Here is a 27,500-nt window from a genome sequence, read left to right as displayed (position 1 = left end):
ACACCTAAATCTCCACGAGGCTCCAGCAGGGGTGGTGGCGACCCCCTGTTGTAATCTTTTGCCCTAACTTTCTCTCACCCTTTCTTCCTGTTTCTTGAGTAACGCTGCGATGGACTGGCGTCCTGTCCAGCTGGGGGGAACACATACGCCATAGAAACCGGGAAACCAGGTCCATGAGCCTGTCTAGGCTTTAAAAGGGTGAAAAAAAAAGAGATAAGAAACCTATGTACACTGACCAATGTATTGTTGTAAATGCAGTTGGTGTTTCTGTGATATTTGTTCTCTAGGCATCGTATAATATTGAGCCAATAAGAAAATCTCTACTGCGTTGTTAGATTTCGATAAATAGCAAATAGATATGCCTCAAATCACGCTCTACCGTCTTTAAAAAGAAACATTTCATCCTATAATCATAAACAAGACTACATTATGACGAAATGATCTCGACTAACTTTAAACAAAGGCCTTCTCGATACATGTCAACATGGAACTGAACGCCAAAAATAATTTGAATTAATAATAGCAGCCCAGAAAATCTAACGTGATGGCCACTATCATGTAGTATGATCTGCTTGAAATCATCACGCTTATCTCCCTTAAATTATGACGTAGCGTAAAACAAAAACCAAAATCCGATATAACTATGTGATCCCTGATATTCTAAATCATGGAATGATAGCTCACAGCTGGAACACATTTTATGTGCTCTATCAGGGTGCATTTTAGGTCTGTAAGAACATCAGCAAAACGAAGTTTGGTTATAAAATTTAATCAATTTCGTGGATTCACATCGTTTCCTGGCGTCTAATAACTTTCAGCTACAATTTCATTGTCACAGATATGTAGCATCAACTTACTGCCTAGGAACTGAATCCGAATCATTGTAATAAAACCTAAAAATACAAAAAAAAAACTGAAACAGTATTCTGGTAAAGACAAATGGTGTCAACAAACAAGTGACCAATCAAATCTCTGGCAAAAACATTTAGAACTTGCTATCAATAGTTTCAGATTTGTGGTTTTTGAAGATGCTTATCCTTAGGTTAATAGTGAACAGATAAGAGATCAAACGCATCGCAACCACGATCTTATCATCTTCCTTTAAAATGGCGTACGTGTGATTCAAACGTAATTTAGCTATTGTTTTTATCTATAACAGGTTGAATGTTTATATAGAAACCCTTTCGTTGGCGTGATTACAGAGATGTTTTATTGCACCTGATTAACAAAAATAAAATAAATAAAAAATGGAATCGTCTAAATGGAATCGTCTACGTGCTGCTAAAATGGCAGCGAAACCTCCTGTAGGTTATACACTGCCATCTTGAATAAGAAATGGATCACATTGAATAATATATTCCCTGATAAAAAGATTGGATTGTCATGACTGGATTGTGTTTGATTATAGATCTGTTGAGTCCACACTGGGTTGGGGCTAAACAAGAGCAATAAAGAAGACAATGAACACTATCAACAACAACAACAACAACAACAATAGTAATAATAATAATAATAATAATAATAATAATAATAATAATAATAATAATAATAATAATAAAAACAATAATAATAATAATAATAATAATAATAATAATAATAATAATATTAATAATGATAATAATAATAATAATAATAATAATAATAATAATAACAATAATAATAACAATAATAATAATATAGATAAAAATAGTAATGATAAATGGCAGCAATTACAGCAGTAGCAATAGCAAAAAGAATAATGAAAAGACAACAATGAGGATAACAACAACAACAACAACAACAACAACAACAACAACAATAATAATAATAATAATAATAATAATAATAATAATAATAATAATAATAATAAAAACAACCGACGATCAAGCGAAAACAAACCTAGTATGCGTCATGTAATAATAACTGATTTATGGATGTTGAAATATTTCGCTTTTCCGATATAGAAGAATCTCTCTATTAAATTTAGCATCTCTCTCCAAAACTCATTATTATTAGTAGCATTATCAAATTCTTATCATTTTTATTATTATCATTATTATTATGTTCATTATTATTATTGTTATTATCATCATTATCATTATAATGCTAGAAACAATCATTATTATTATTATTATTATTATTATTATTATTATTAATTGTTATTAATATATTTCTCTTTATTCCATTATTTATTTATTTATTTATATATATATATATATATATATATATATATATATATATATATATATATATATATATACATTTATATATTTATTTATTTATTTTTATATATATATATATACATTTATATATTTATTTATTTATTTATTGCGTTTCTGCATTTATTTCTGAAATTCAAACAGATCGATTCAGACCATAGATCAGAAGCTAGACGGCTCAAGCGCTGCAGTAATGGCGCCGAAGTATAATTTGCGCCTATTAAAACATTCTGTATGCAATTAAATAACATTGCTGTTTTTATGAAGGGAAATTACCAAGTTACGCATGAATGCTGCGTCTGTTGTACAGGAATATCTCTGCAGATAGTTTCTCTGAGTTTACTAGACCTTTTGAGGACCCCCTTTCTGTATTTCTTCTATTCTTTTCTTCATTTTTTTCTATGTTATTTTTCATTTCATTCTCTGTTTGTTTTGTTTTTATGGAATTGTTCTGATGAATTACAATAATAATTTCTGGACGAAAGCCAAAACCGAAGAGTTCCACTGCGTATAGATACGTTGAATGAAATTTTAATCCAAACTTGTTACTCATACCAGCTGTTAGAACATAGTGCTGTGTTAGCTATTTCCCGTGTGGTCGCTGTTCATGGTAGTCGTGAGTCCTAGGTCAGCCCTGATTGAGCAGAATTTGATCACAGTTATTCTAGCCGTGACACTCCTCTGCAATTTTTCTAGTCCTCTTCCATTGCTGGTAAACTGGGAGAGTAGCTGCATGACTCCTTTAAGGACAGAAGTCAGGTAGTTGCAGCTAATGGTGCCCTTTCTGAGGAAACTAAAATCCTAAGTGGCGTCCCCCAGGGAACTGTTCTGGGGTAATTACGGTTCATAATAGCCCTCTTAGACATGCCCACGGTCACTCGGACAGCCACAGTTACTAGCTATGCCGATGATACAAAATTATCACATGCAATAAAAAACGAAGATGACGTCGCAAGCTTACAGCAGCACCTGAATTCGATACACAAGTGGGCCAAAATAAACAATATGCAATTTAATGCTGTCTTTTCCATGATAGAAGACCACTAAGGATACACCGAGCGTTTAAATAAAAGAATAAATATGGCTTAATAACAGGAATGTGTTCGGTATCGGACTACTCAACCAGGGCTTACCTAGATGTAAACTGTAGCATTAATTATAGGTGATTGTTAATCTATAAACGTCATCAAATTTTTGTTGTTGTGGCTATTATAGTTGTTGTTGCTGTTGTTGTTTAGCTGACATTATACAGTTTGGGCAGTGGAATGCTGTATAAAAAATATTGTAAGTTCGATCTCAGCATCTGACAGTTACTAGTTTGATTAACTCAGGAAGGATCGACAACACCGTCGGCCAGGAAGCAGCTGATACGAACTGAAACCGTTAAATGATGACATCGAAACAAGTCGCGGGGCATGGAGGGGAGAAAAAGAAGAAATAGGAGTAGAAAAAGATGAAGGAGGAGAATGAAAAGGAACATCTTTGAGAGTAACAAAATAACGTATAAAAATATAACTACATCAATCAAATTCTATATGGTAGCCAATATATACATACGTACATACATACATACATACATGCATACCTACATACGTATATACATATACATACATGCGTACGTACACACACACATACACACACGTATATATATATATATATATATATATATATATATATATATATATATATATATATCATCATCATCATTTTCATCATCGTTTAACGCCCACCTTCCATGCTGGAATTAGAGAGAGAGAGAGACAGAAAGAGAGAGGATACATACATACATACATACATACATGCATACATACATACATATATACATATACATACATGCGTACACACACACACACACACACACACACACACACACACACACACACACGTATATATATATATATCATCATCATCTTCATCATCGTTTAACGCCCACCTTCCATGCTGGAATTAGAGAGAGAGAGAGAGAGAGAGAGAAAGAGAGAGGATACATACATGAATACATACATACATACATACATACATACGTATATACATACATACAGGCATACATACATACATGTGTGTGTGTGTGTCTGTGTGTATACATGCACACATATAAACATACATGTGTGGACGTAATTGTATTCTCTCACATAAATATACTATAGCCCCATACGCCTATATTAATTACTTAAAAGGAAAACACAAGTAGATTAGATTGTTAGTTAATTAAACGGTAAGGTAATTAATCAGCGTTACATGGAGCCTTTCTTTAATTACTAGCAACTCCTCTGATTAATATGTAATTCAATGCAGGAATGTTAGAGGTCTCAGTTGCCTCTAACAATATTCATCACTATCAAAACTAGTGTGATTTATGACAAACAATTAAAAGTATCAAATAATGACATAACAATTAAATATATGAAATTTAAAACGGGTAGCTTTAATAAAAACAAAATACGTCATTTGGGAAATGGAATGATGTTTTATGCAAATATCACCCTGTTGAGAAAGGGTTAAATGATATTAAAGAATAAAGAATGGTGAGTGTTAATGTACACGGTTAGATAGACAGATAGAGAGACATGGAGATAGACAGATAGGTAGATAGATATGGAGATTGATTGATATCTTTTTATTATAGCCACACAGGGCTAAATACAGAAAATGGACAAATTACAAAGTAGAGCTTTTCTTGGGGGGGGGGGATAATTTCGATCAAAAGGGATCGCGAAAAAAAAGGTGGGGATTTCGATCAAAAGGGATCGCGGGAAGAAAAAAAAAAGCGTGGGGGGGGCGATCAATAGGGATCGTGTATCACAGTCAATGTAAAAAACGGGGAACAGATTAGGTTTATCCGTGGAGAGAAAATCCTACGGAAAAGACCACGGTCACCTCAGTCTTCTTTTTTTTAAGGTACATGAAAGTAAGTTCCTTCTCTCTTTTTGTCTCTTTTCGTTACAAGTCTATGCTTAAAATGGTGTCGTCTTTCATTCTTACCATTCTTGCCACATTTACCCATTTTTTATTGAAACTTTCATTCGACAACACTTTCCTCTCTATCCTCATCCTCCTTTTCAAGTGGTATTTGAAAAAGTTGACGAGGAACTGACCAGAGAGGAAAGTGTTTGTTTGTAGACCTTTCAAACGCGTCCACCACACGCATTCTTTTGCCATAGCTATCAGTGTTACAAAAACCGTTTTTCCTTCCCGTTTAAAGGAAGGTGGCGGAGCAATATTCACGAGACTCGGCTGATAAGTGGGCTCGTCCCACACGCGACAACAGCCGTTCGACGAAGGTCCGCAGCTCTGAAATATCTGGACACTGCACGAGTGCGTGCAGAACGGCTTCGTCGATCTGACCGCATCTCGGGCAGGTCGGTCCGGTGGTTTTCGAACCGTGTCTGTAGATCTTCTCTCGAACTGGTAGTGCGTCTCGATAGCATTGCCAAGCCAGGGATCTCTGGAAATTATCCATAGGCCCCGGCCCGAACGTCGTCCTGAAAAGGCGGGTTAGGAATTTCTCGTCGACACCCAGGTTTGCCCCGAGAGTGTCGTCAGACCTCCCCTCCACTAGTCCTCTATAGAACGCATTGGTCGTTTGGAAGTTGCGGTTTGTCCATGTCCACATTGGCGCATTCGGGTGGTCGAGTCGGTACCTGTCAGACAGTTGAAAGCGTCTGAGCAGGTCTTTGAGGCATTTGCATTCCCGTCTATTCCTATCTCTGCCCACATAGTCTAGATGCGTGTCCAAGGTAGCATTCCAATCCCCCACTAAAAGTAAAGGACGAGACGTTCCTAGGAATACTTCTAGACGTCGAAAGAAATCCGGCCTACCTGTTAAAGGTGGTGCGTATACTGATATGAGTCGAAAAGCACACCCATCGCTGTCATCGACATCCAGAACAACCAATCTACCTCCGGGTCTATGAATACTGTCTTTACTTCGAGATCCAGACTCTTGCGAAAGAGTACCGCCGTGCCACTACCGCCCATTCTCAGCAGACAGGGAGAAAAATAAATGTTAAACTGTCTGCCAAACATGGACGTTAGGGCCCGCGGATCATGGAGTCTGGTCTCGCTTATGGCTATGATTTCTAGTTTGTGTGACTTTATGTCGTTTAGGAGGTACCCTTGTTTCCAAGGGGACCCCAAGCCACACGCATTTACACAACCAATCTTGAACATAATCTTGATGTGAGTGTTAAGGTTTTAAAGAGAGTCACTTACCGTTCGAGAGTTTTTGTGTCTCCTCCTTCGGGTTTTCTTCGAGGAGATCGCTGTATAGTTTTTTCGCCAGGTATTTTTGGCATTTGCCAACTGCCTTGGGGAAAATAGATTCTAGTGTGTGGTGCAGGGTTGGTGTTATGTGTAATATTTTGATGTGTTCTGGCGGTGTTGTGTACGGGTGGTTGCTGGTTTTTATGTCTTCGTTTGTTATGTTTGTTTTTGTGTTGATGTATTCCATCAACTCTGAGTTTTTTGTGTTGATGGCAGTGAGCACTGTGTGTGTGCTTGCTTTTGGGATTTTGTTGCTTGTGTTGTTGTTGTGTGTGCTTGTGTTTGTGTCTGGAGTGTTTTCGGGAGTTGTGTATCTCCCTGCTTTGTTTGTGTTTGCTTTTCTTTTCTTGCTCCACTTCCTCCTTCCTTTCTGGGCTATTTGCCATTCCTCATTACTTTCGTCTTCCGACGAAGGTTCTGAGGAATCGGAAGGGGGTAGGGGCAAATTGTGAGCGTCTGTGTGTCTTTGTGTGAGTGGTTGTGTTGCTGTTTTTGTTGGTGTTGGTTGCTTGTTATTTTCGTTCTCAGTGGTTGTCTTGGTTGTTGTTCTTGGTGTTGGTGTTGGTCTGTCTTTAGTTGTTGGTGGTGGTGTTGTTTCTGTTTTTGACTCAGGTGGTGGTGTTGTTTGGTTGGGTTGGTTTGTTCGTTGTTGCCGTTCTTTCGTTTTCGCATATAGCTGCTTGATTAGTTGTGCATACGGTGGTGTGGGTAATAATGCTGGTGTTTTGGGTTTTTGGTTTTCCCGTGGCTGTTGTTGTTGTTGTTGCTGTTGTTTCGCGGCAGAATTGCAATAGTTTTGGAAGTGAGCTTCACTGTCACATATGTAACAGCGTGGTCGTCTGCCTTCCACCACTACATACAGCCTTTGCGTTTATGGTAACTTTATGTAGGTGGGTATTTTATTTAGTGACTCCTGGGTAATATGGAGGAGGATCTCCATTTTTTTACCCACCCACTGTTGCTTTTCAGAAACATTAATTTGTAATATGTCAACATCCTCCATATCGACACACACGGCTGATGTTATCCATTGTGTGTCTACCGTGGGAGGAATATTTTTTATGATAACCCTTGTTACCCTCTGACCAAGGTAACTCGGTATCATTGTTAACTCTTCTGTCATAGTTAGCGTTGAGAATAATTTCGCTAACTCTTCACTTTGAAAAATAACTTGCACATGGGCAAATTTATGCCACCAAGTTACATAATCTTTATATGGCCATACAGATCTCAAGCATTTCTCGATCTTTTCTGTGCTTCTTTTTTGTTTTTTTTTTTTGTTTTTGAGTTTAAAATTTTATAAATAATTGTCTTTTTGTTTGTGTCTTCTAGTATGTCTTGTGGTATGTTGATCCGTACCTCGTCGTTTTCTTTCGTAAGTAAAGCCTTTGTATCTTTTATCTGCTGTGCAGTAAAAGATACTACCGTCGTTTTTTGCCTTATCGCCTCGGCAAAGTTTGTTTTGATCTTGTTATTGTTGTTGGTGGTGGTGGTGCTGGTGTTGATGGCAGAGGTGACTGTTGCTGTATTAGCGTTGTTGTTGGCGGTTGTGATGCTGGTAGGTGTTGTTGTTGTGGCAGATGGGTGACCTTCTTCTTGTGTACTCCTCTGACCTTCATATGAGTTATGAAGTGGCGGGAAATCTTTTTCATAATTTTCTTCGGCGTTCAGGCGTATTTGAGCAAATTGTTTGGCCATCATGTTCTTCTCTTTCTCTCCTTCCGTCGTCTGTGGTGAAAGGAACAAAAGAGGAGTGGAGGTGTTGTTGTTCTTTTTGTTATTGTTGTTCTTGGTGGAAGTGGTGGCTGCGATGTCGGTGGCAGTAGTGGTTTTGGTTTTGTTGTCGTTGGTGGCGGTCGTAATGGTGGTAGTGGAGGTGGTGAAGGCAGTAGTAGTAAACGCAGCATTCCTGGTCTCTACGTCTTGTGTTCGTTCATGTGGAACGACTTGTTGGTCAGTCTCCTTGCCTGCTATTAGAGGCAAATCGACCACGTGTGAAGGCCTAGCCATATTTGTTTCACGAAATATGGCAAATAAGTCGGAGAAAAATCAAAAACTTTTGGAAATAAACCCCAGAAGGAGCCACTTCCTATTACAAAAACCCAATAGGGTCGAAGTGTATAGTCTTATACACCTCTTCCACAAAAAATATTTTAAAACTGCAAAGTTTTTTACATATAAAAGGCCAACTTACTTGCGAGCCGATGCGACTAGCATCCGTCCAGATCAGATAGATAGATAGATAGATAGATAGATAGATAGATAGATAGATAGATAGATAGATAGATAGATAGATAGGGAGATAGATAGGTAAGCAGACAGGGAGATAGGTAGGTAGGTAGGTAGGTAGGTAGGTAGGTAGGTAGGTAGGTAGGTAGGTAGGTAAATATTAGGTTGTCAAGAAAGTTCTTGCGGTTTTTAACCTTCAAATTAAGATGCACATTTCTCGGCTCAAACAAAGCTTTATTAAACGAAATAAGCACCATCAGAATCAACACACTTTAACCAACGCAAAACAAGTTTATTTATGCCAGTAGCGTAAAACTCCTGCGTTCTGGTGACGATGAAGTCGTTGAAGGCGTGTTTGGCATCGTCTTGGTTTTTGAAGCATTTCTCAGGCAGTAAGTTGTCGAGATGCTTGAAAAAGTGGTATTCGGTAGGCGAGAGGCAGAGTTTCGTAGCCCAATTCGTTCAACTTCTGCAGGGTTAGTTCTGCGACATGCGGTCGAGCTTTGTCGTGGGGGAAGAATTGGTCCTTTTTTATTGACCAATGCTGGGTGTTGCTGTCGGAGTTTCTTATGCATTTCATCCATTTGCTGATAATACTTCTCCGCTGTAATGGTTTCACTTGGATCCAAAAAGCTGTGATGGATGAGACCAGCTTCAGACTACCAAACAGTCACCATGACCTTCTTTTGGTGCAACTTTGGCTTCGGGAAGTGCCGTGGAGCTTCGTCAGCGTCCAACCGCTGAGTTGAGCGTTGCCAATTGTCGTAAAGAATCCACTTTTCATCGCAAGTCACAATCCGGTCGAGAAACGGGTCGTTCCTGTTGCGTAAAAGAAGAGAAGACGACACTTCCAAACGGCGTCTTTTTGGTTGTCGTTCAATTCGTGCGGCACCCATTTCTCAAGTATCTTTGTTTTTCCAATCTCTTTCAAGCGGTTGGGAATTGTCGTATACGTTACGTCTAATTCAAAAGCAAGCTCTCGGACAGTTGTACGTGGATTGGCTTCGATTAAGGCTCTTAGTTGATCGTTGTCAACATCCGCTGGCCGACCTATGCTTATCATCTTCAAGACTCTCGTCACCGCTACGAAATTTCTTGAAATACCATTGTGTTGTACATTCATCGTTGATATCGCGAGCTGTTTCATCAGCTTTTCGGCCTAGCTTGAACTAGAATAAGAAAATTGTGCAAATTTGTTTTTTGTCCATGTTGTATTCAACGTTCAGAAAAAATGGCCTAATTATTCAAAAATAAAAAGAGTAACACGGTTAGATAGAGCGAAAAACAGGCTGTAGAATGATGTATGAAGTCAAAGTAATTTAACGAAAAATAATTTGAAAATACATCATTTAAAACCAAAATTTAAAATTTCGCAAGAACTTTCTTGACAACCTAATAGATCGACAGACAGTTGTTATTGGTTTTGAATTGTCATCGCGCTTTTGTATCCTTGTATTTTTCTAGGAAGAAGAGATGCTCTATGTTAGTCTGGCCTCTGGCCTTTGTATTGTCTGCTCGTCTGCTGTGGAAAGCCCTACTGGGACATTGCAGTTGACTGACTTACACGCAAACCACCATATCTCAGCAAGGACTAGATCTCGCGATGGACGTACGTATACGAGGCCTGATCAATAAGTATTCGGACTGTTGCCATAGTAATGAAGCTAAAGCGCGCAGACTAAGTCCGCTTGGCACAGATTTACCTGAAACTTTGCTGTGCATGCGCACTAAGTTTTAGTGTTCTAGCTCACTTCCACTGTTTACAACAGTTGCCATGGCGATACCTGCTCAGAGGCCAACACAAAGTTGCAGAAAGTGTATGGAGAAGAGTTAATGAGCCGCTTTCCCCGGGAATTACCGAGTACGTCAGCTAGTATATATATATATAAATATATAGACACACACACGTATACACACACAAATACGTATATAGATATGACAAACAGACAGACAGACAGATAGACAGACAGACAACTCGACAGACAGACAGACAGACAACTCGACAGACAGACAGACAGACAACTCGACAGACAGACAGACAGACAACTCGACAGACAGACAACTCGACAGACAGACAACTCGACAGACAAGCGGACGGACGTACAGACAGACAGGTAGACAGACAGAGAGATTGATAGATTGATAGATAGACAGACAGACAGGTAGTTAGGTAGATAGATAGATAGATAGATAGATAGATAGATAGATAGATAGATAGATAGATAGAGAGACAGAGAGAGAGAGAGAGAGAGAGAGAGACAGAGAGAGAGACAGAGACAGAGAGAGAGACAGAGAGAGAGACAGAGAGACACAGAGAGAGAGACAGAGAGAGAGACAGAGAGAGAGAGCGAGAGAGAGAGAGAAATTCTTTTACTTGTCTCAGTCATTGGACTGCAGCCAGGCTGGGAGACAACCATGATGAGGTTAGTCGATCAAATCATACAAAGTGCTTATTTTTAATCCTGGCACGAATTCCGTCGGTTCTTTTCTCTTCTTGTCGAGCCGCTACATTAAACGGAAAGAAGCCAACAGTGGTTACTACACTCTAAGTGACAACCACCATATATACACACAAATACACACACACACACACACGTATATAAATATATATATGTACATATGCATATATATATATATACATGTATACATACATATTTACATACATAACATAATTTCCATCAGAAGACTTAAGAAGACCAGACTTCATACATTAGTTGTAGAGTGTAATATTTGTACTTTGATCTACATGTATATTTATATATATATATATATATATATATATATATATACACACGAAAGAGAGTGATAGATAGATACATACATACATACATACATAGATAAATAGGCAGAAAAAGCAGACAAACAGACAGATAAACTGACAGACAGACGGATAGATAGACAGATAGATAGATAGATAGATAGATAGATAGATAGATAGATAGATAGATAGATAGATAGATAGATAGATGGATGGATATGCATAGCCAGCGGTGATTACAACGTTTCAGATCTCACGACATCACTCAGGGGCAGATTCAGCAGACATATTGTCAGATAAAAAATATAATTAAGATTTTCTCGGTATGTCTGGAGAATTTTTGTCTCTGGGGAGAATCGTGAAATTTGAACCGTTGCTACTGCCATAGGACATTTAGTATGCACGTACGCACACACATACACACACACACCGACATATTTACGCACATATTTGTTTAAATGTACGCATATACTTATATGTGGTGTTGTATGTTCGCGTATACATGCGTGTATATATGTATATGTATACATATCATTATCTATCTAATATTTATCTATAATTATTTCTCCCTCTCTCCGCTTTCTCTCTCTCTCTTTCTCTCTCTTTCTGTAGATATGTGTGTGGTGTATGCATGCATGAATGTATGTATGTATATATATATATGTGTGTGTGTGTGTGTATGTATATATATATATGTATATATATTTATACATATATATATACATATATACATATACACCTATATATATATATAATATATATATATATACATATGTACCTATATTTATGACATATATATATATATGCATATATAATATATATATATGAGATATGTATATACACATAATATTATATATATATATATATATATATATATATATATATATATATATATATATATATATATGTATGTATACATACACACATTCACATAAATACAAAATTAATTACGTATATATATATATATATACGTACATATATATACCTACATACATACTTACATACATACATACATATATACCTGCATGCATACATACATACATACATGTTATTGATCGAAATGCTACAACGCAATAGTAGTATGTAATTCATTGTACTAAAGATGATTCATCGGCTTCTATCCTCTCTAAAATAGAAGTATTTTCACATTAAGAATATTCTTTCGTAATTAACAGGACTACTTCACTATTATGACAAATTAATCAAGATTTCGAACGATTTATTAATTATCTAAAAGTGTTTACTTTCAACGTATAAACACATTTAAGACTTATTCTGGTCAAGCAGAGTATGTATGATCCGGAGCTTTCCAACTCTGACCTGCCAGCATTTTTTCGTCTATATGTAGTACTCTTTTCAACAATCTGTTCTTTACTTGAGTAGATAGTGCATGATTTGCGGGCGATTTGGTTGCTATTTCCAGGCTGTTCATGAGTCGTAGATGAGACTCCAACGATGGTTAGTTTTGTAATTACTATAAAGGTAATAGTGAAGGCGCATGGCTCAGTGGTTAGAGCGTCGAGCTTACGGTCGTGATGTTGTGAGTTCGAATCCCGGACCGGGCTGCATGTCGTGTTCTTGAGCAAGACACTTTATTTCACGTTGCTCCAGTTCACTCAGATGTAGAAATGAGTTGCGACGTCTCAGGTGCCAAACTGTATCGGCCCCTTTGCCTTTCCCTTGGATAACACAAGTTGCGTGGATAGGGGAGGCTGGTATGCAGGGGCGACTGCTGGTCTTCCATAAACAACCTTGCCCAGACTTTTGCCTGGGAGGGTAACTTTCTAGGTGCAATCCCATGGTCAGTCATGACCGAAGGGGGTCATAGAATAAGGGTAATACAGAGTTTTATGTGTAAATGTATAATGAAACATGGAAATATAAATAGAGAATTAAGTCCAGGGATAGTTGTGTGGTTAAGAAGCTCACGTTTCAGCCACGTGTTAGTGAATTAGTTCCTCTGCTTGTCACGTCTCCCAAACGTCTCGTACTATAACCCCTAGTTAAACTATAACCCAATGATTTGGGCGTTGGATTTGATTAACAAAATCCCATCGTAAACATACATACATACATACATACATACATACTTACACTAGCGTAGCTAGAGTGTCTGCCGCTCGGGGCGGCACTTCTGTTTGCCGACCCGGACCCCACAAAAATCACATATTGCCTACAGCAGACCCAGAAGTACCGCCCCTTTGAAAAATGCCAAGTTGCGTGAAACGATCGTACTGCATTACCTCTGGATATCCTTATACGGTTGTATAAAAGAAGTTATGATTTTTTATGCTGAAATATAAATGCTAAGAAAAAGAGAGAGGGAGATATAGAGACACTGAGCGAGGGGTGGCATGAGTAGATAATGGAAGAAGGAGAGGATGAAAATAAAGGTGGGAATAAGATAATGAATGAAATATTCCGTTTCTTTAAACGTTGGATGAGATTGAAAATATCACACGATTTTGTTTTTATGATGCGTATATTAAAATATATTCAAAAACGGCTGTCACCGAAAATCAAGAATGAGATGATAATCATTCATTATTTTCTCTTGAGTCAGTGAGCAATACTTAAAAAGTTAATGTAAGAAAATATCAAGAGGTATCCATAAGAGGATTTTGGTTGTTCGTTGTTACAGAAGAAGGATACGCAGCACAACAATTTAATGACTACAGCACCAATGCAAAGTGATAAATATTTTATCGCTTATCTATTGCTTATTTCAGTTATTAGATAGCGGCCAGGCTGGAGCATCACCTTGGAATAGCCTTGGTCGAAAGTATTGAATCCAGCACTTGTTTCTTTTTAAAGCTTGATACTTATATTATCAGTTTTCTTTTGCCGAACCTCTATGTCACGGGGACAAACACAGACACAGACACACGTACATGCTCTCTCTCTCGAACACAAAACAAACACATAAGTACACACTCATACATACGTACACACATACACACATACGGGCGCACACACACCACATATTTACGACGGACATGGTTCAGTTTCCGTCTAACAAATTCAAACACATGTCTTTGACTGACCCGAGGATATAGTAGAAGTCACTGAAGGTTCCACGTAGCGAGACTGAACCCGGACAATGTGGTCAAAAAGCAAACTTCTTACCACATAGCTATGCTTGAGCCTATAACCCAGACCTGCGCTTGTATTAATATAATCAATAAATTTGAAAATAGAAAGACTCAATGGATATAAATTAATTTATTAGTTATTTAACATTCCCTACAATTGTTTCACTTCGCACCCAATTTAAATTACAAAACATATATACTAATATATGTTTGTCTTTTGAGTACCCTGGATGGAAGATCTTCAGGACAAAATGGACATTACAGAGCTTATATTTTGAACAATTGAAATATAGCAACACACTAAGCGGACTTTATAATATAGGGTTGATAATTTTGATACGCATTTCCATTTTTGCTGGTGAGAATAACTTCAATAAAATATATTTCATCCGCTGCCATCCACCACTTACTCATCTTCATTTCCATTTGGTGTTTTTCGATCTCGGACGGATAAAAAAGGAAAGTTGAAACCGGTGGGATTTGAGTTGAAAGCGGAAACAAATCCAATAAAATACTTGTTAAGTGGTGGTGGTGATGGCGATAACGATGATGACGATGACAACCACGATGACGATGACGACGACGAGGACAAAGATGACTTACGAGACCACGAGAGATTTACGATGACCATAACAATATTTCCTGGACAACAAACTGCATGCCATACACCAAAATATTTCAATGTCTTCTGTCTTCTTCTTATTCCAGGATACGTGAACTAGGAGGTACCAACAAATGGAAAGAGACATTAGGCGAATTTGCGGATTTCTCTAACCGGAAGAGACTTGTGTCTGAATTACAAGAAGAGTCACGAGTATGCAGCAAAGCTCAGAACAAGGTGAGAATATCATAAAGAATTTTTAAAGGTGGCAAATTGACAGAAACGTTAAGAAGGCGGTGAGCTGGGAGAAACGTTAGCACGCCGGACGAAATGCTTAGCGGGATTTCGTCTGCCGTTACGTTCTGAGTTCAAATTCCGCAGGGGTCGACTTTGCCTTTAATCCTTTCGGGGTCGATAAATTAAGTACCAGTTACGCACTGGGGGTCGATGCAATCGAATTAATCCCTTTGTCTGTCCTTGTTTGTCCCCTCTATGTTTGGCTCCTTGTGGGCAATAAAGAAATAAGAAACTTTAGCATGCCAGGCGAAATGCCTCGCAGCATTTCACACGTCTACCTCAGTTGAAATTCCTCCTCCTCCTCCTACTACTACTACTACTACTACTACTACTACTACTACGTCAACAATTAATTCTGCTACTACCACCACCACCACCACCACCACCACTACTACTGCTACAACTACTACTGCTGCTGCTGCTGCTGCTGCTGGTGTTGCGAGCCGTGCTACTGCTGATGACGATGATTATGATGATAATGACACTACTGCTATTACTAATATTTACAGTACCACCAACATCCTCACCACCACCACCACCAATACTACTACTACTATTACTACTACTACTACTACTACTACTACTACTACTACTACTACTACTACTACTACTACTACTTATACGACAGGAAAGGATATAATGTTATGCATAAATAAATAAATATATATATATATATATATATATATATATATATATATAAATATATATATATATATATGTATGTATGTATATGTATATATACACACACATCTTGTGAGGGAGTAATCTGTGCTAACTTAAAATGGAGGCATTCAGAGATCCGCTACACCGGAAGAATGATAGACAAATTTGATCTCAATGGTATTTGAATTCGGAGAGTAAATGGCCAGAACAAATAACGCAGGAAGGCATTTTATTCGACGCTCTAATGATTCTGTCGTTCTTCCTCACCCACATATAGATACATACATACATACATACATACATACATACACACACATTCATACATACATACAAACATACATACATACTCACGCCTTCATATTTATATATAATTACATATATAAGAATGTAAATATGTATCGATGTATATATATGTATGTATATGTTTTATATGTGTACGTGTATGTGTGTATGTATACATGTATGTAAACAGGAATATATATGTGTGTATATATATATATATATATATATATATATATATATATATATATATATATATACGCACACGCATACGCACGCGCACACACAGACAATAAGAGAATCCACCATATATAGAATTAATTTATTCATATATTCTATGTTGTGTTATGCAATTACCCTTAATAAATGTAATTATCATGATAGTCTAGTTCCTGATCACGCGCTTTCAATAACTTGAGCTCCAATCCAAAACAATATTTGAAGCATGTATAATTATGTTTACATAAGCATAATAGATATTGACACATGCTGTGTGGTAATTTATGATTAACTTTGATGTGTTTATTGTAAAGGCAATTGAACGATAGGACAACGACGAATCAGTGGGAAGATTTGGACGTTCGTATCTCCTATCACACATACACACACACACAATATATATATATATATATATATATATATATATATATATATATATATATATATATACACTAATGGAAGTGTAACGTATTATATATTCATTACGACCGATCTTACCAATCGGTTTCACACTAGGGTTTCAACGGTGTGTTACGTATCAGTCTGAATATTAACCTTGCGTTCTTCAGAGATAGCCGTTATATATATATATATATATATATATATATATATATATAAAAGGAAAAGATCGACTGCACTGGTAGTTCTAATTACTTGAATTTTCTAATACTATATTATATAAGTTAATTTTACAGTTTGGTTTGTAGATCTAGTCTTTTTTCAGTTAGGACTGTTCATTGTTCAACTCTAGCAAATCGTCTCCGAGAGTGAATGTATGGGTGTCATCCACTTCTATTTGGATATATGCAGCTTTAAAAAGAAACAAGAAACAAAGATAATCACATTATTCGGAAGAGAAATATTATTTTTTGTAATTTCAGCAGCGGAAATGTTCGTTGTCTGGTGGTAACTGAAGGAAGGGGAAGATTATGAGTATATATAAATATATATATATATATATATATATATATATATATATATATATATATATATATATATATATATATAGCAATGAGAATATGGAGGGGAATATGAGGTACTCATCAACTTGCAGACACTGTATTCCGTTGATTAATTTGTTTATTTTATAACCAAAATGACAAAAAAACACAATATACAGACACTTATGACATACCCAGTCATATCAACAGCGTTCCATTTCCTAAAAGAGGACCACTTTTCTGTTATGTTTTGTTCGTAGTAGAGGATAAAACAATACGTTAGTACTTCCCCAATAATGTTGCAGTGAAATCTTGATACACCTCATATCTACAAATAAACCCTGTAAAATGCAAATAAATTGACGCAGAATGTATTTTGATGATGTCCCATATAAAACGGCAGCCAACCGATTCACTTCACTTTAAGATGTTAATTCTTTAAGATTTGCTTTTTTTCCTGTCAATAAACAAGCGTGAAGATGATCAAAATATGGTATTTATCTCCTCGAACAAGTACTCATACGCAGTCGGCTGTATGTTATTGCCAGAAGGGTTGGAACTTCTTTTAAAGCCAAAGATATTTACAAATGGAAATTAATTTACAACACTATTTTGACGTTGCAGACGTTCTAATGATGAAAATAGATAATTAAAATACGTCTATACAGAGACTTTTTGAATTTGAATTTGAAATTTTCGTGTTTATGGAAGCACACACACACACTCTCTCTCACCCTCTCTCTCTCTCTCTCTCTCTCTCTCTCTCTCTCTCTCTCTCTCTCTCTTTCTCTCTCACTCTCTCTGACACACACACACTCATACATATATACAAGGTAGTATATAGACACAGAGAAAGTAAATTATATATTATTTCCACTTTTTTATGTTTGTTTTGTATATTTTGCCACGTTCCGTTGAAACAGAATATTCCTTTCGTAAAACAATGGGTCATTTCTTAGTGTTTTAGAAGAAGAAAACAAACATTAAATGAAACTTTAATAAGGATGATATTCAATTAAAGAAATAATCTAATATTTTTAAATGGTAGAAGGAATTCTAAACGAGTTCAATTTTAGTAAATACCTATTGATAACAATTAAACTGTTTGAGTTAATTATCTACTTTTTGTTAATGTATTAGAACATTAAAACATTTTCAAATTAATAAACGAGTTAATGTTTTGAACAAAATCAATATGTCCTACTAGCTCCCTCTGGTGTATTTACTAAGATACAACGGAGAGATTATCTCAGCAGAAAAATTTTCGAAAAAGTACATTTTTTTTTAAAGATTTACTGTAAAATCAGAAATTACCTTTGTTGAATAATCAACTTAATTGTTTTAACAATTAAACTATTGACAAGAAAAAGACAAAAGGTTACTTAAATAATTTCGTACAAGAAAATGATGACGAAATCAAAACGTAATATTTTTTAGTAGTGTTAGTTGTATAGTTTACATGTATAATTACTATAGAATTATATATGAACAAGAATATTTAGTTTTGATATTAGTTTAGCATGGTTTTCTATTATACCTGTGATATTTATGTGTGTGGAATCTTTACGAAACAAAAATATGTAATACAATATAAATTACTATATGAAACGTGCAGAAATTATCTATAATATTCAACAAAAAATCTTATCTAGAAAATAATTTGGATATATAATAACATATATATTATCATAAAATGTAATTTACTATAATGAATGTTGAAATATGTCTAGCCTCGATTGATTGTTGTTAGCGTGGAAGGTGGAAGTGTGAGACTTGTTGCTTCATGGAAAAGAATGAAATACTATGGTACAATAAAATCAAATGCCACTAATTGGTTGAAGTACAAAGAGACAGAACATTTACAGCGTCTATGTTTATCAAATACAGACATTTATTACAGAATTATTAATACTGCATTTCAGTCGGTGAGTTGGTAGAGTCATTAGCACGTTTGACAAAGCGCTTAGCAGCATTTCGTCTATCTTTATGTTTTGAGTTCAAATTCCGCCGAGGTCGGTTTTGCTTTTCATCATTTCGGGGTCGATGTAATCGACTAAACCCCTCCTCCGAAATTGCTAACCTTATTCCAAAATGCGAACTCAATTAAGTTTTTTAGGGGTCGATGTAATCGATTCGCCCCATCCCCTCAAAACTGCTGGCCTTGTTCCAAAATACACAAGAATATTAATGACACATTTTCTGTTGCTGATAAAGTTCTTCAGCATAAATGGGGGTTCCTAAGTGAGTCCAAATATCCACACGGAAAAAACAAATAATCAAAAAGACCTCACTAAAATTATTATTAGTATAATTACTTTCAATGATATTTTATTGCACATCTAAAGAGATTTATATCTAAACGGAAGAAATGCTTAATAAATTTTCATTTATTCTATTTCGGCAAATGTTGAGAAATAAGGTGAGAATATTTTGGAGATCTTGATTGGTTCATCTCTTACCTGTTACGTGTTTAAGTCATTAGATTACAGCCTTAACCATACCAACACCGGTCGGTATGTCGGTCTCAGGCTATACTTGAAGACACTTCTCCAACGTGCTACGCAGTGGGATTGAGCTCGGAACCATGTGGCTGGGAAGTCATGGAAAGCATATTTTCAAAAAACTCAGGGGTGCAAAGATGGCAAGGTATTCTGAAGGTCGTAAATGGTTTTGCGAATAAAAGTATTTTCTGTCTTATATCAAATGATGCTTTGTTCGATATTAAATTCCCCAAAAGCTTCGACGGCGAAGAGTCTGTATATGTTGATAAAATCTAATTTTAAATGAATTAGCTGTTAAACTGATAGAGGATCTTGATGTTAAATTTGTGTTGACGGTGAAGCAATAAGCAAACTATTTAGCTTTGAAGTTGCTTTCTAGTGCATTATCGTCATTATCGTCATTGTTTGTACAATTACAGAACGTGTGTAGAGGTTTTAGTGGATTAGTATTGGTGAGTTGTTACGGAAGGTCACTAAGTACTATTACGAGTTCTAATATACTATTACACAAATAGCAACTTCAAAACATGTATACACACACACACACACACACACACGCATGCATATATATATATATATATATATATATATATATATATAATATTTAAATTGTAACAGAAGAGAAAATCCTTTGGCCATGCTAAACAAGGAAGTACAAAATATTATAAACAGAAGGTATTTGATTGAATAAGTTTCAAACAAAAATTGCCATTTCAAATAACGTGAACAAGTTTAGAATATGATCTAGTCAAAATGAAAATATCTTACAGCTATGCAAAATGTTGCAAAATGCAAAATAATAATAGAAGCTTGTATTTGCATAACATTAAGATAGATATGTGACGAAAATTCAACATACATGTAAGAGCTAAATACATGGCGTCACAAAGAAAAGATTCATTGTCGGTAAAATGCTAGTTTATCGACAATTCAGCACGTAAAGACAGCAAAGATAAAACAGACGATAGCGTCAGACGACACGTTAAATGTTATAAGCATATTTTAAAAAAAACGCAAAATGAAGAAAAGTCTGCTAATGTTGAAGTTACAAGTAGTTGTTTGAAGGAGGAACAGGTGTGGTAAATTACAGCATTAAAATATGAAAAATTCTTTAATTGAAGAGTTGGAAATAACTAATGCTTCCAGAAGTTTGTATTACTGTGCTTGATATGAAAAGAAACTGCTGTTCTGACATAGCATTGACAGTTAGAAATATGCCGGATATTTTGCTGTTTGGTTTGGAGCAAAGTTGAAAGCGTAGTGATAACAAACTCTTAAGCGATAACAGGTAGAACTGGCGTGAATTCTGAAACGCTTGTGATTATCATCATTTCTCAGTTCATTGCCCTCTCTATGTCTAATGGTCGGCTTGCCAAGACTCTCCAGCTTCCTTTATGCTGTGCTGCATGCATGCAATTACTTGGACCTTATTTACAATCCATTCTTCGTCAGTTCGCAAACATCTTTGACAACTTCTGGCTCTTTCCCCCACCCCACACTTTCTGAAAGAATGGTCTTGGGTAGTGACTCGTATAAGTCCAAAATATGAAAGCTTTGTGGACTTCATTCCTGTCAGCAGCTTGAGATTTCTTTTTTAGTATAGCAGCGTTTGTTATCCTGTATTTCCTGCTAACCCTGCCCAATCCACATTTCAAACTATCCACATCTCAAGCGCCTCTATCTTCTTCTCCATTGCCCTGTAAATTGTCTGCATTTCTGCCCCGATACGGACAAGTGGCGTTATATAACAGTTTCCTAGCCAGTGTAACAGAACACTGTTGTGGTTTTTAGTTTGAGTGGCAACACAATTCAACGAACTTCTTTCTGAAAAAAGACGGTATGTGAGAGTGTCTAACCGACAAGAGTTCTCGTATCTACGAGAGAACATTAGTTTGATATTCAGAATGTGAGTCAATTTTAGTTAATGTGACAATCAATGTAATTGTAACGAAAGAATGATCACTCTTGAACTTTAGCTGCCCACATTATGACTTTTTACTTTTAACTATCCATTTTGGTTCACCACGTGATAGTCGGAGCCATTTAGTTTTACTTGGACCGTCCACCCCTTTAATGTGATGAACTCGCCTAGCGTCTGTTTATTAGCTATAACGTGGCATGTTTTGGCCCGCCAAGTCCCTAGGGAGGAGAGATTTGCTACGAGCGACCTGGGACTTTGATGTGAGAACAGTTTGATTTCACTTAGCAGTTTTCAGCTTGAACAGAATTCAAACCAGAATTCTTGACGTTATGCCTCGCGTCTTACCAATATTTAAATAAAATTCTAACCAGAATTTTTGTGATACTGTACTTCAGGTTTTTCTAATCTTTCTATCATCATTTTTATGAGTATTTAAAACTATACAATGTTTTGACAATTATTAATGTCCTACCAGTGTGCTGTATCTAATTTTAGCGCTAGTAATAAATATTTCTTTGCGGTCAATTACAACTTGTCTTTGAATATGTTTATTATTATCCATCCTGGATTCATTTAACAGAGGACATAATATATCAGACCTCAAAACCGCAATTCATATAACTACGTACATACCTTATAGCTAAATAACTACCATGACACTCTTGACAGATACCGTTTTAAAAATGGATATATTAAAGTCTATGAGTTACTATGCATGAAGGAATAGAAAGACAGTCTTACTTTGGATATATTTGATCTTACGTTTGCACAACCAGTGTTAACTTAAGGCTAAATAAGATGACAAAATCGTTTGAACTGAAACATTCACGCTACCTAAAAGTATTTAGTTTGGACTTGCGCAAATATCTCTAGAGTGTGTGCTTTTATTTCTTTAATTTTCTCCCCTCCTCCATTTAGTACACAAACCACATGCTTACTATACGTTTTACTACATAAAGAAGCCTTTTTAAATTCATATGAATCATGCGATTAGTATATGAAGCAGACTTTTACGAAACATTTTGCTATAGGTTTATTGTGAAGCATATTGTCACTTACTACGCATTTAATAAACATAATACGGTTTTTCAAATACATTGAGTATATAAATCATACTTTTAGACACATTTAATTTATAAAACGAACTTTTTACTAGACATTCCACTAGACTTGTATGGTAAGAAAATAAGATCTTTTTTTTACTATATATTTACTATAAAAAAATCGACTTTTACAAATACATTTAGTATATATAAAAGAAGACTTTTATTAAACATTTTATAATATGCTTATTATATACAAAACAGTTTTTTTTTCACTATACATTAGTATATAAAACCCTCTTTTACAAATATCTTAAGCATGTATGATACACACATTTGTGACTATTTATATATATATATATATATATATATATATATATATATATATATATATACATACATACATACATATATATATATATATATATATATATATATATATATATATATATATATATATATATATATATATATATATATATACATATATATATACACAGAGAGAAGGGAGAGAAATAGGTAGCCAACAAGAGAGAGAGAGAGAGAGAGAGAGAGAAATAGATAGATAAATAAATAGACAGAGAGATACATACATGTGCATGCATTCACACAAGCACATATATAATGTAGGTATACACACACACACACATACACACACACATACATATATATATATATATAATACATAGATACACATACGTAGATACGTATATATATATTTAGATACCCATATATATACACGCACATGCACACACACATATACACATATGCGTATATATTCTATGTGGTATATTGTTCGATATAGTGTATTTATTTTAAGAACCAGATAGTGTTTAATTTTCCTGTGGAATATTCAATGCATCCTATTTGCACAACCATTCATCTCATGCTAGCTTGGAACAATGGACGTAAACCATTAAGTTTAGACAGTTATAGCATGTATGTATGTATTCTTTTACAAGCATTGGTTTTTGCTTCCATATAGGTAGACGCATCAGGAATGGGGTGAAAGTCTATAATGCATAGCACATATGCAAACCAATTCGCTAGATTTCAAGCTTATTCCTCTCATTTCTTCCTCTTCCTCCTTCTTCTCCTCCTCCTACTCATCGTCGTCTTTGTTGTTGTTGCCATCGTGATTGTCATTATCGCAAATTCAACAAAAAAATGCCTTGTGGTTAAGAATCTCACTTGGCAATCGCCTGGTTTCCTGTTCAGTCCCAGAACACAGCATTCTGGGCAAGTACCTTCTCCTATAGCACTCGACCTACCGATAACTTGTGGGTGAAACTCTGTGGATATCTGTTTTATATGATATATGATATACAGGCGCAGGCGTGGCTGTGTGTTAAGAAGCTTGCTTCCGAACCACATGGTTCCCAATGCGTAGCACCTTGGGCACGTGTCTTCTACTATAGCTTCGAGCCAATCAAAGTCCTGTGAGTAGATTTGGTAGACAGAAACTGAAAGACGCCTGTCGTATATAATATATGCTATTTGTATGTATATGTTTGTGTGTCTGTGTTTGTCCTCCCCAACATCGCTTGACAACCGATGCTGGTGTGTTTACGTCACCGTAACGTAGTGGTTCAACAAAAGAGACCGACATATTAAGTACAAGGCTTAGAAAGAATAAGTGCTGGGGTCGATGTGCTCGGCTAGAGGCGGTGCTCCAGCATGGCCTCAATCAGATGACAGAATGTGTGTGTGTGTGTGTGTGTGTCTATGTAAATCTTCGTGTTTGTTCCTCTCCATTGCTATTATTATTATTATTATTATTATTATTATTATTATTATTATTATTATTATTATTATTATTGTGGAGGGGCAATGGTCCAGTGGCTAGGGCAGCGGACTCGCGGTCATAGGATCGCGGTTTCGATTCCCAGACCGGGCGTTGTGAGTGTTTATTGAGCGAAATCACCTAAAAATCTACTCGAGGCTCCGGCAGGAGATGGTGGCGAACCCTGCTGGACTCTTTCACCACAACTTTCTCTCACTCTTTCTTCCTGTTTCTGTTGTGCCTCTAATTCAAAGGGTCAGCCTTGTCACACTGTGTCAAGCTGAATATCCCCGAGAACTACGTTAAGGGTACAGCTGGCTGTTCTGTTGATCGGATCAACTGGAACCCTCAACGTCGTAAGCGACGGAGTGCCAACAACAACTATTATTATTATCATTATTGTTGCTTTTTAGTAGAGATGGCTTACCATTAAACGACAGTAAACTGATGCAGAAATTTATAATGATATTCAATTACTTTATTGTGACTAAATATTTTTTGTTCTGAAGCATTAGAGTTGTTCCTGTTATTGTTGCTGAGCCCTACGACTGCCTCAATGGAGCCGGCCTTTTATCAAGAGATTTCAAACCATTGCGATATCGACATTATGATGTTCCATTTTTCATTGTTTTAGCAATATGCACCTAGAATGATTTTATCTTTGTTCCTTATTCCTTTTCAAGAATGCAGGGCGCAATTTGAGGGAAATTTGTAGCTGATTCTAGCAAGCAGTGACTAAGTGCATTGTCCAGGAACTATACTATTTCCTGCTTTTAATAATAGAAACCACTGGACAGAGGCCATACTGATCTTCATCGCATTGAAGTCTTTTTAGTGGATCATATTAATGCAGTTGTATGAGTTTGATGCTTCTTTCATCTGTATTAATGAACTATAATATTGAATGCTGTGCAGAAACATTGACATCCATGCACTGTTTATCGTTTTCCACTGGTCAGGCGTCTCTTGTCTCTGCGTGTTGACGTCGCAATAATTTTTTTGTTTTTGTTTTTGTTTTATTTCATAAAAGTGTTTATAAATTTATCGCTTTTCCTTTGAGAATTCAGTGACCGGCCAATCATTTAATGTCGATTTAATCAACATAAACTCTTTCACTCAATTCTTTACGTCACCGAATTCCTAATTTTTATTTCGCATCTGCCTTCACTAAAAACAAAATGGCTTTCAAAACACATAGTTTTTTGTTTTGTTTCGTTTTTCATCTCAAAACGCTAAATTGGCATTCTTTCCTGTAAGTTATTTTCTGGTCACTTTTTTGTTGTTTTCTTTGGGTTATCATTGCATGGTCTCTACTACAATTTTTATTGTTACTGCAGTCGAAATTGCAGCGTCAAATATTCGTGCTAATTGCTCTTTGTAGTTCAGACCAAGTTTTAAAGGCGAATATTTTCTGACGTTTGCCCGAGGCTATTGTAGAAGACACTTCCCACGCAGTGGGACTGAACCTAAGACCATGTGGTTGAGAAGCAAGCTTCTTATTTCTTCATTGCCCACAGGGGGCTAAACACAGAGGGGACAAACAAAGACAGATAAAGGGATTAAGTCGATTACATCGACCCCAGTGCGTAACTGGTACTTAATTTATCGACCCCGAAAGGATGAATGGCAAAGTCGACCTCGGTGAAATTTGAACTCAGAACATAGCGGCAGACGAAATACCGCTAAGCATTTTGCCCGGCGTGCTAACGTTTCTGCCAGCTCGCCGCCTTACCATAAGCTTCCTACCACACAGCCACTCTTGCGCCTATGTTAAGGAATATTTAAATTTATCAAGATAGAAGAAAAATTAATCAGCAACAGGATAAACTAGAAGCAACTAAGCCGTCCTTAGAAGAAACAGACATAGAGTAATGTTAAACAAATTAATATTAATATTATTTTTTATTAGGACTAGCGATTGGGTTATGTTTTACAAATTATTCATTAAGAATAATAAGTATTAATTAATATATTTGTTCAGACCAGAGTTGCGTATATGTGTTTAATTATGAAATGAATCAAATATAAATTCAAAAACAATTAATTCTGTCTTTTTGAATTAGAATTCAAAGTAAAATTGAACTGAAAGGGTCGAGAAAGTAATTATGAATCAGACTGTTAAAGCCATAATAAATTTATTGAATTAACATACCAACGTAGTGAGTATAAGTGATTAAATATACACAAATTTATATTCCCAGCCACACGGTAATTATTAACATCGAGGTAGATTACTCACCTTTTACGCCAGAAAAGGTCACAGAAAACGAGAAAGCAACCATATTCTGGGATATGCCAATACACACAGATAGAGAAATTAAGGCCAATAGGCCAGATATAGTTGTCAAAGATCATGACGGAAAAAAATGCTTTCTAATTGATGTATCAAAACCAGCAGATGACAACGTTTCCCTAAAAGAAATGGAGAAGCTTTCAAAATACAAAGACCTGGAAATAGAGGTAGCTCGAATGTGAAATCTAAAAACAGAAACAATTCCTATCATAGTAAGCGCCTTAGGTATAATAAAAAATATTCAGACAAATACATAACAAAAACACCAGGACTTACAAATATATATAACATTCAGAAAATTGCACTACTAGGCACTGCACATATACTACGCAAAACACTTTCAATACAGTAACCATAAGAGCATCACAGCAAAACACAGCACATACCCAAGGAACACAGAGCAGCGCTCGGTAGTGAAG

At 36.0% G+C, this 27,500-nt stretch overlaps 1 protein-coding gene across 2 annotated transcripts in view; it reads left to right on the top strand.

Annotated features, from left to right (window-relative positions):
* LOC106878943 (uncharacterized) overlaps window positions 1-27,500 on the top strand; it is a 91,270-nt gene that overhangs the window by 14,807 nt on the left and 48,963 nt on the right. Inside the window, exons 3-4 of one of the 2 annotated variants that reach the window (XM_089356190.1) lie at window positions 15,249-15,378; window positions 18,013-18,153. In XM_089356190.1, the coding sequence (XP_089212316.1) occupies window positions 15,249-15,378; window positions 18,013-18,138 (256 nt within the window). In that variant the 3' untranslated portion in view covers window positions 18,139-18,153. Of the gene's footprint in view, window positions 1-15,248; window positions 15,379-18,012; window positions 18,154-27,500 lie in introns of those variants that run through there. The other variant, XM_089356191.1, reaches the window with a different exon arrangement.

Source organism: Octopus bimaculoides, chromosome 8, assembly GCF_046866305.1.
Source record: "Octopus bimaculoides isolate indiv1 chromosome 8, ASM4686630v1, whole genome shotgun sequence".
NCBI classification, from domain to species: domain Eukaryota; kingdom Metazoa; phylum Mollusca; class Cephalopoda; order Octopoda; family Octopodidae; genus Octopus; species Octopus bimaculoides.
This window is presented reverse-complemented; position numbering and strand designations above follow the sequence as displayed.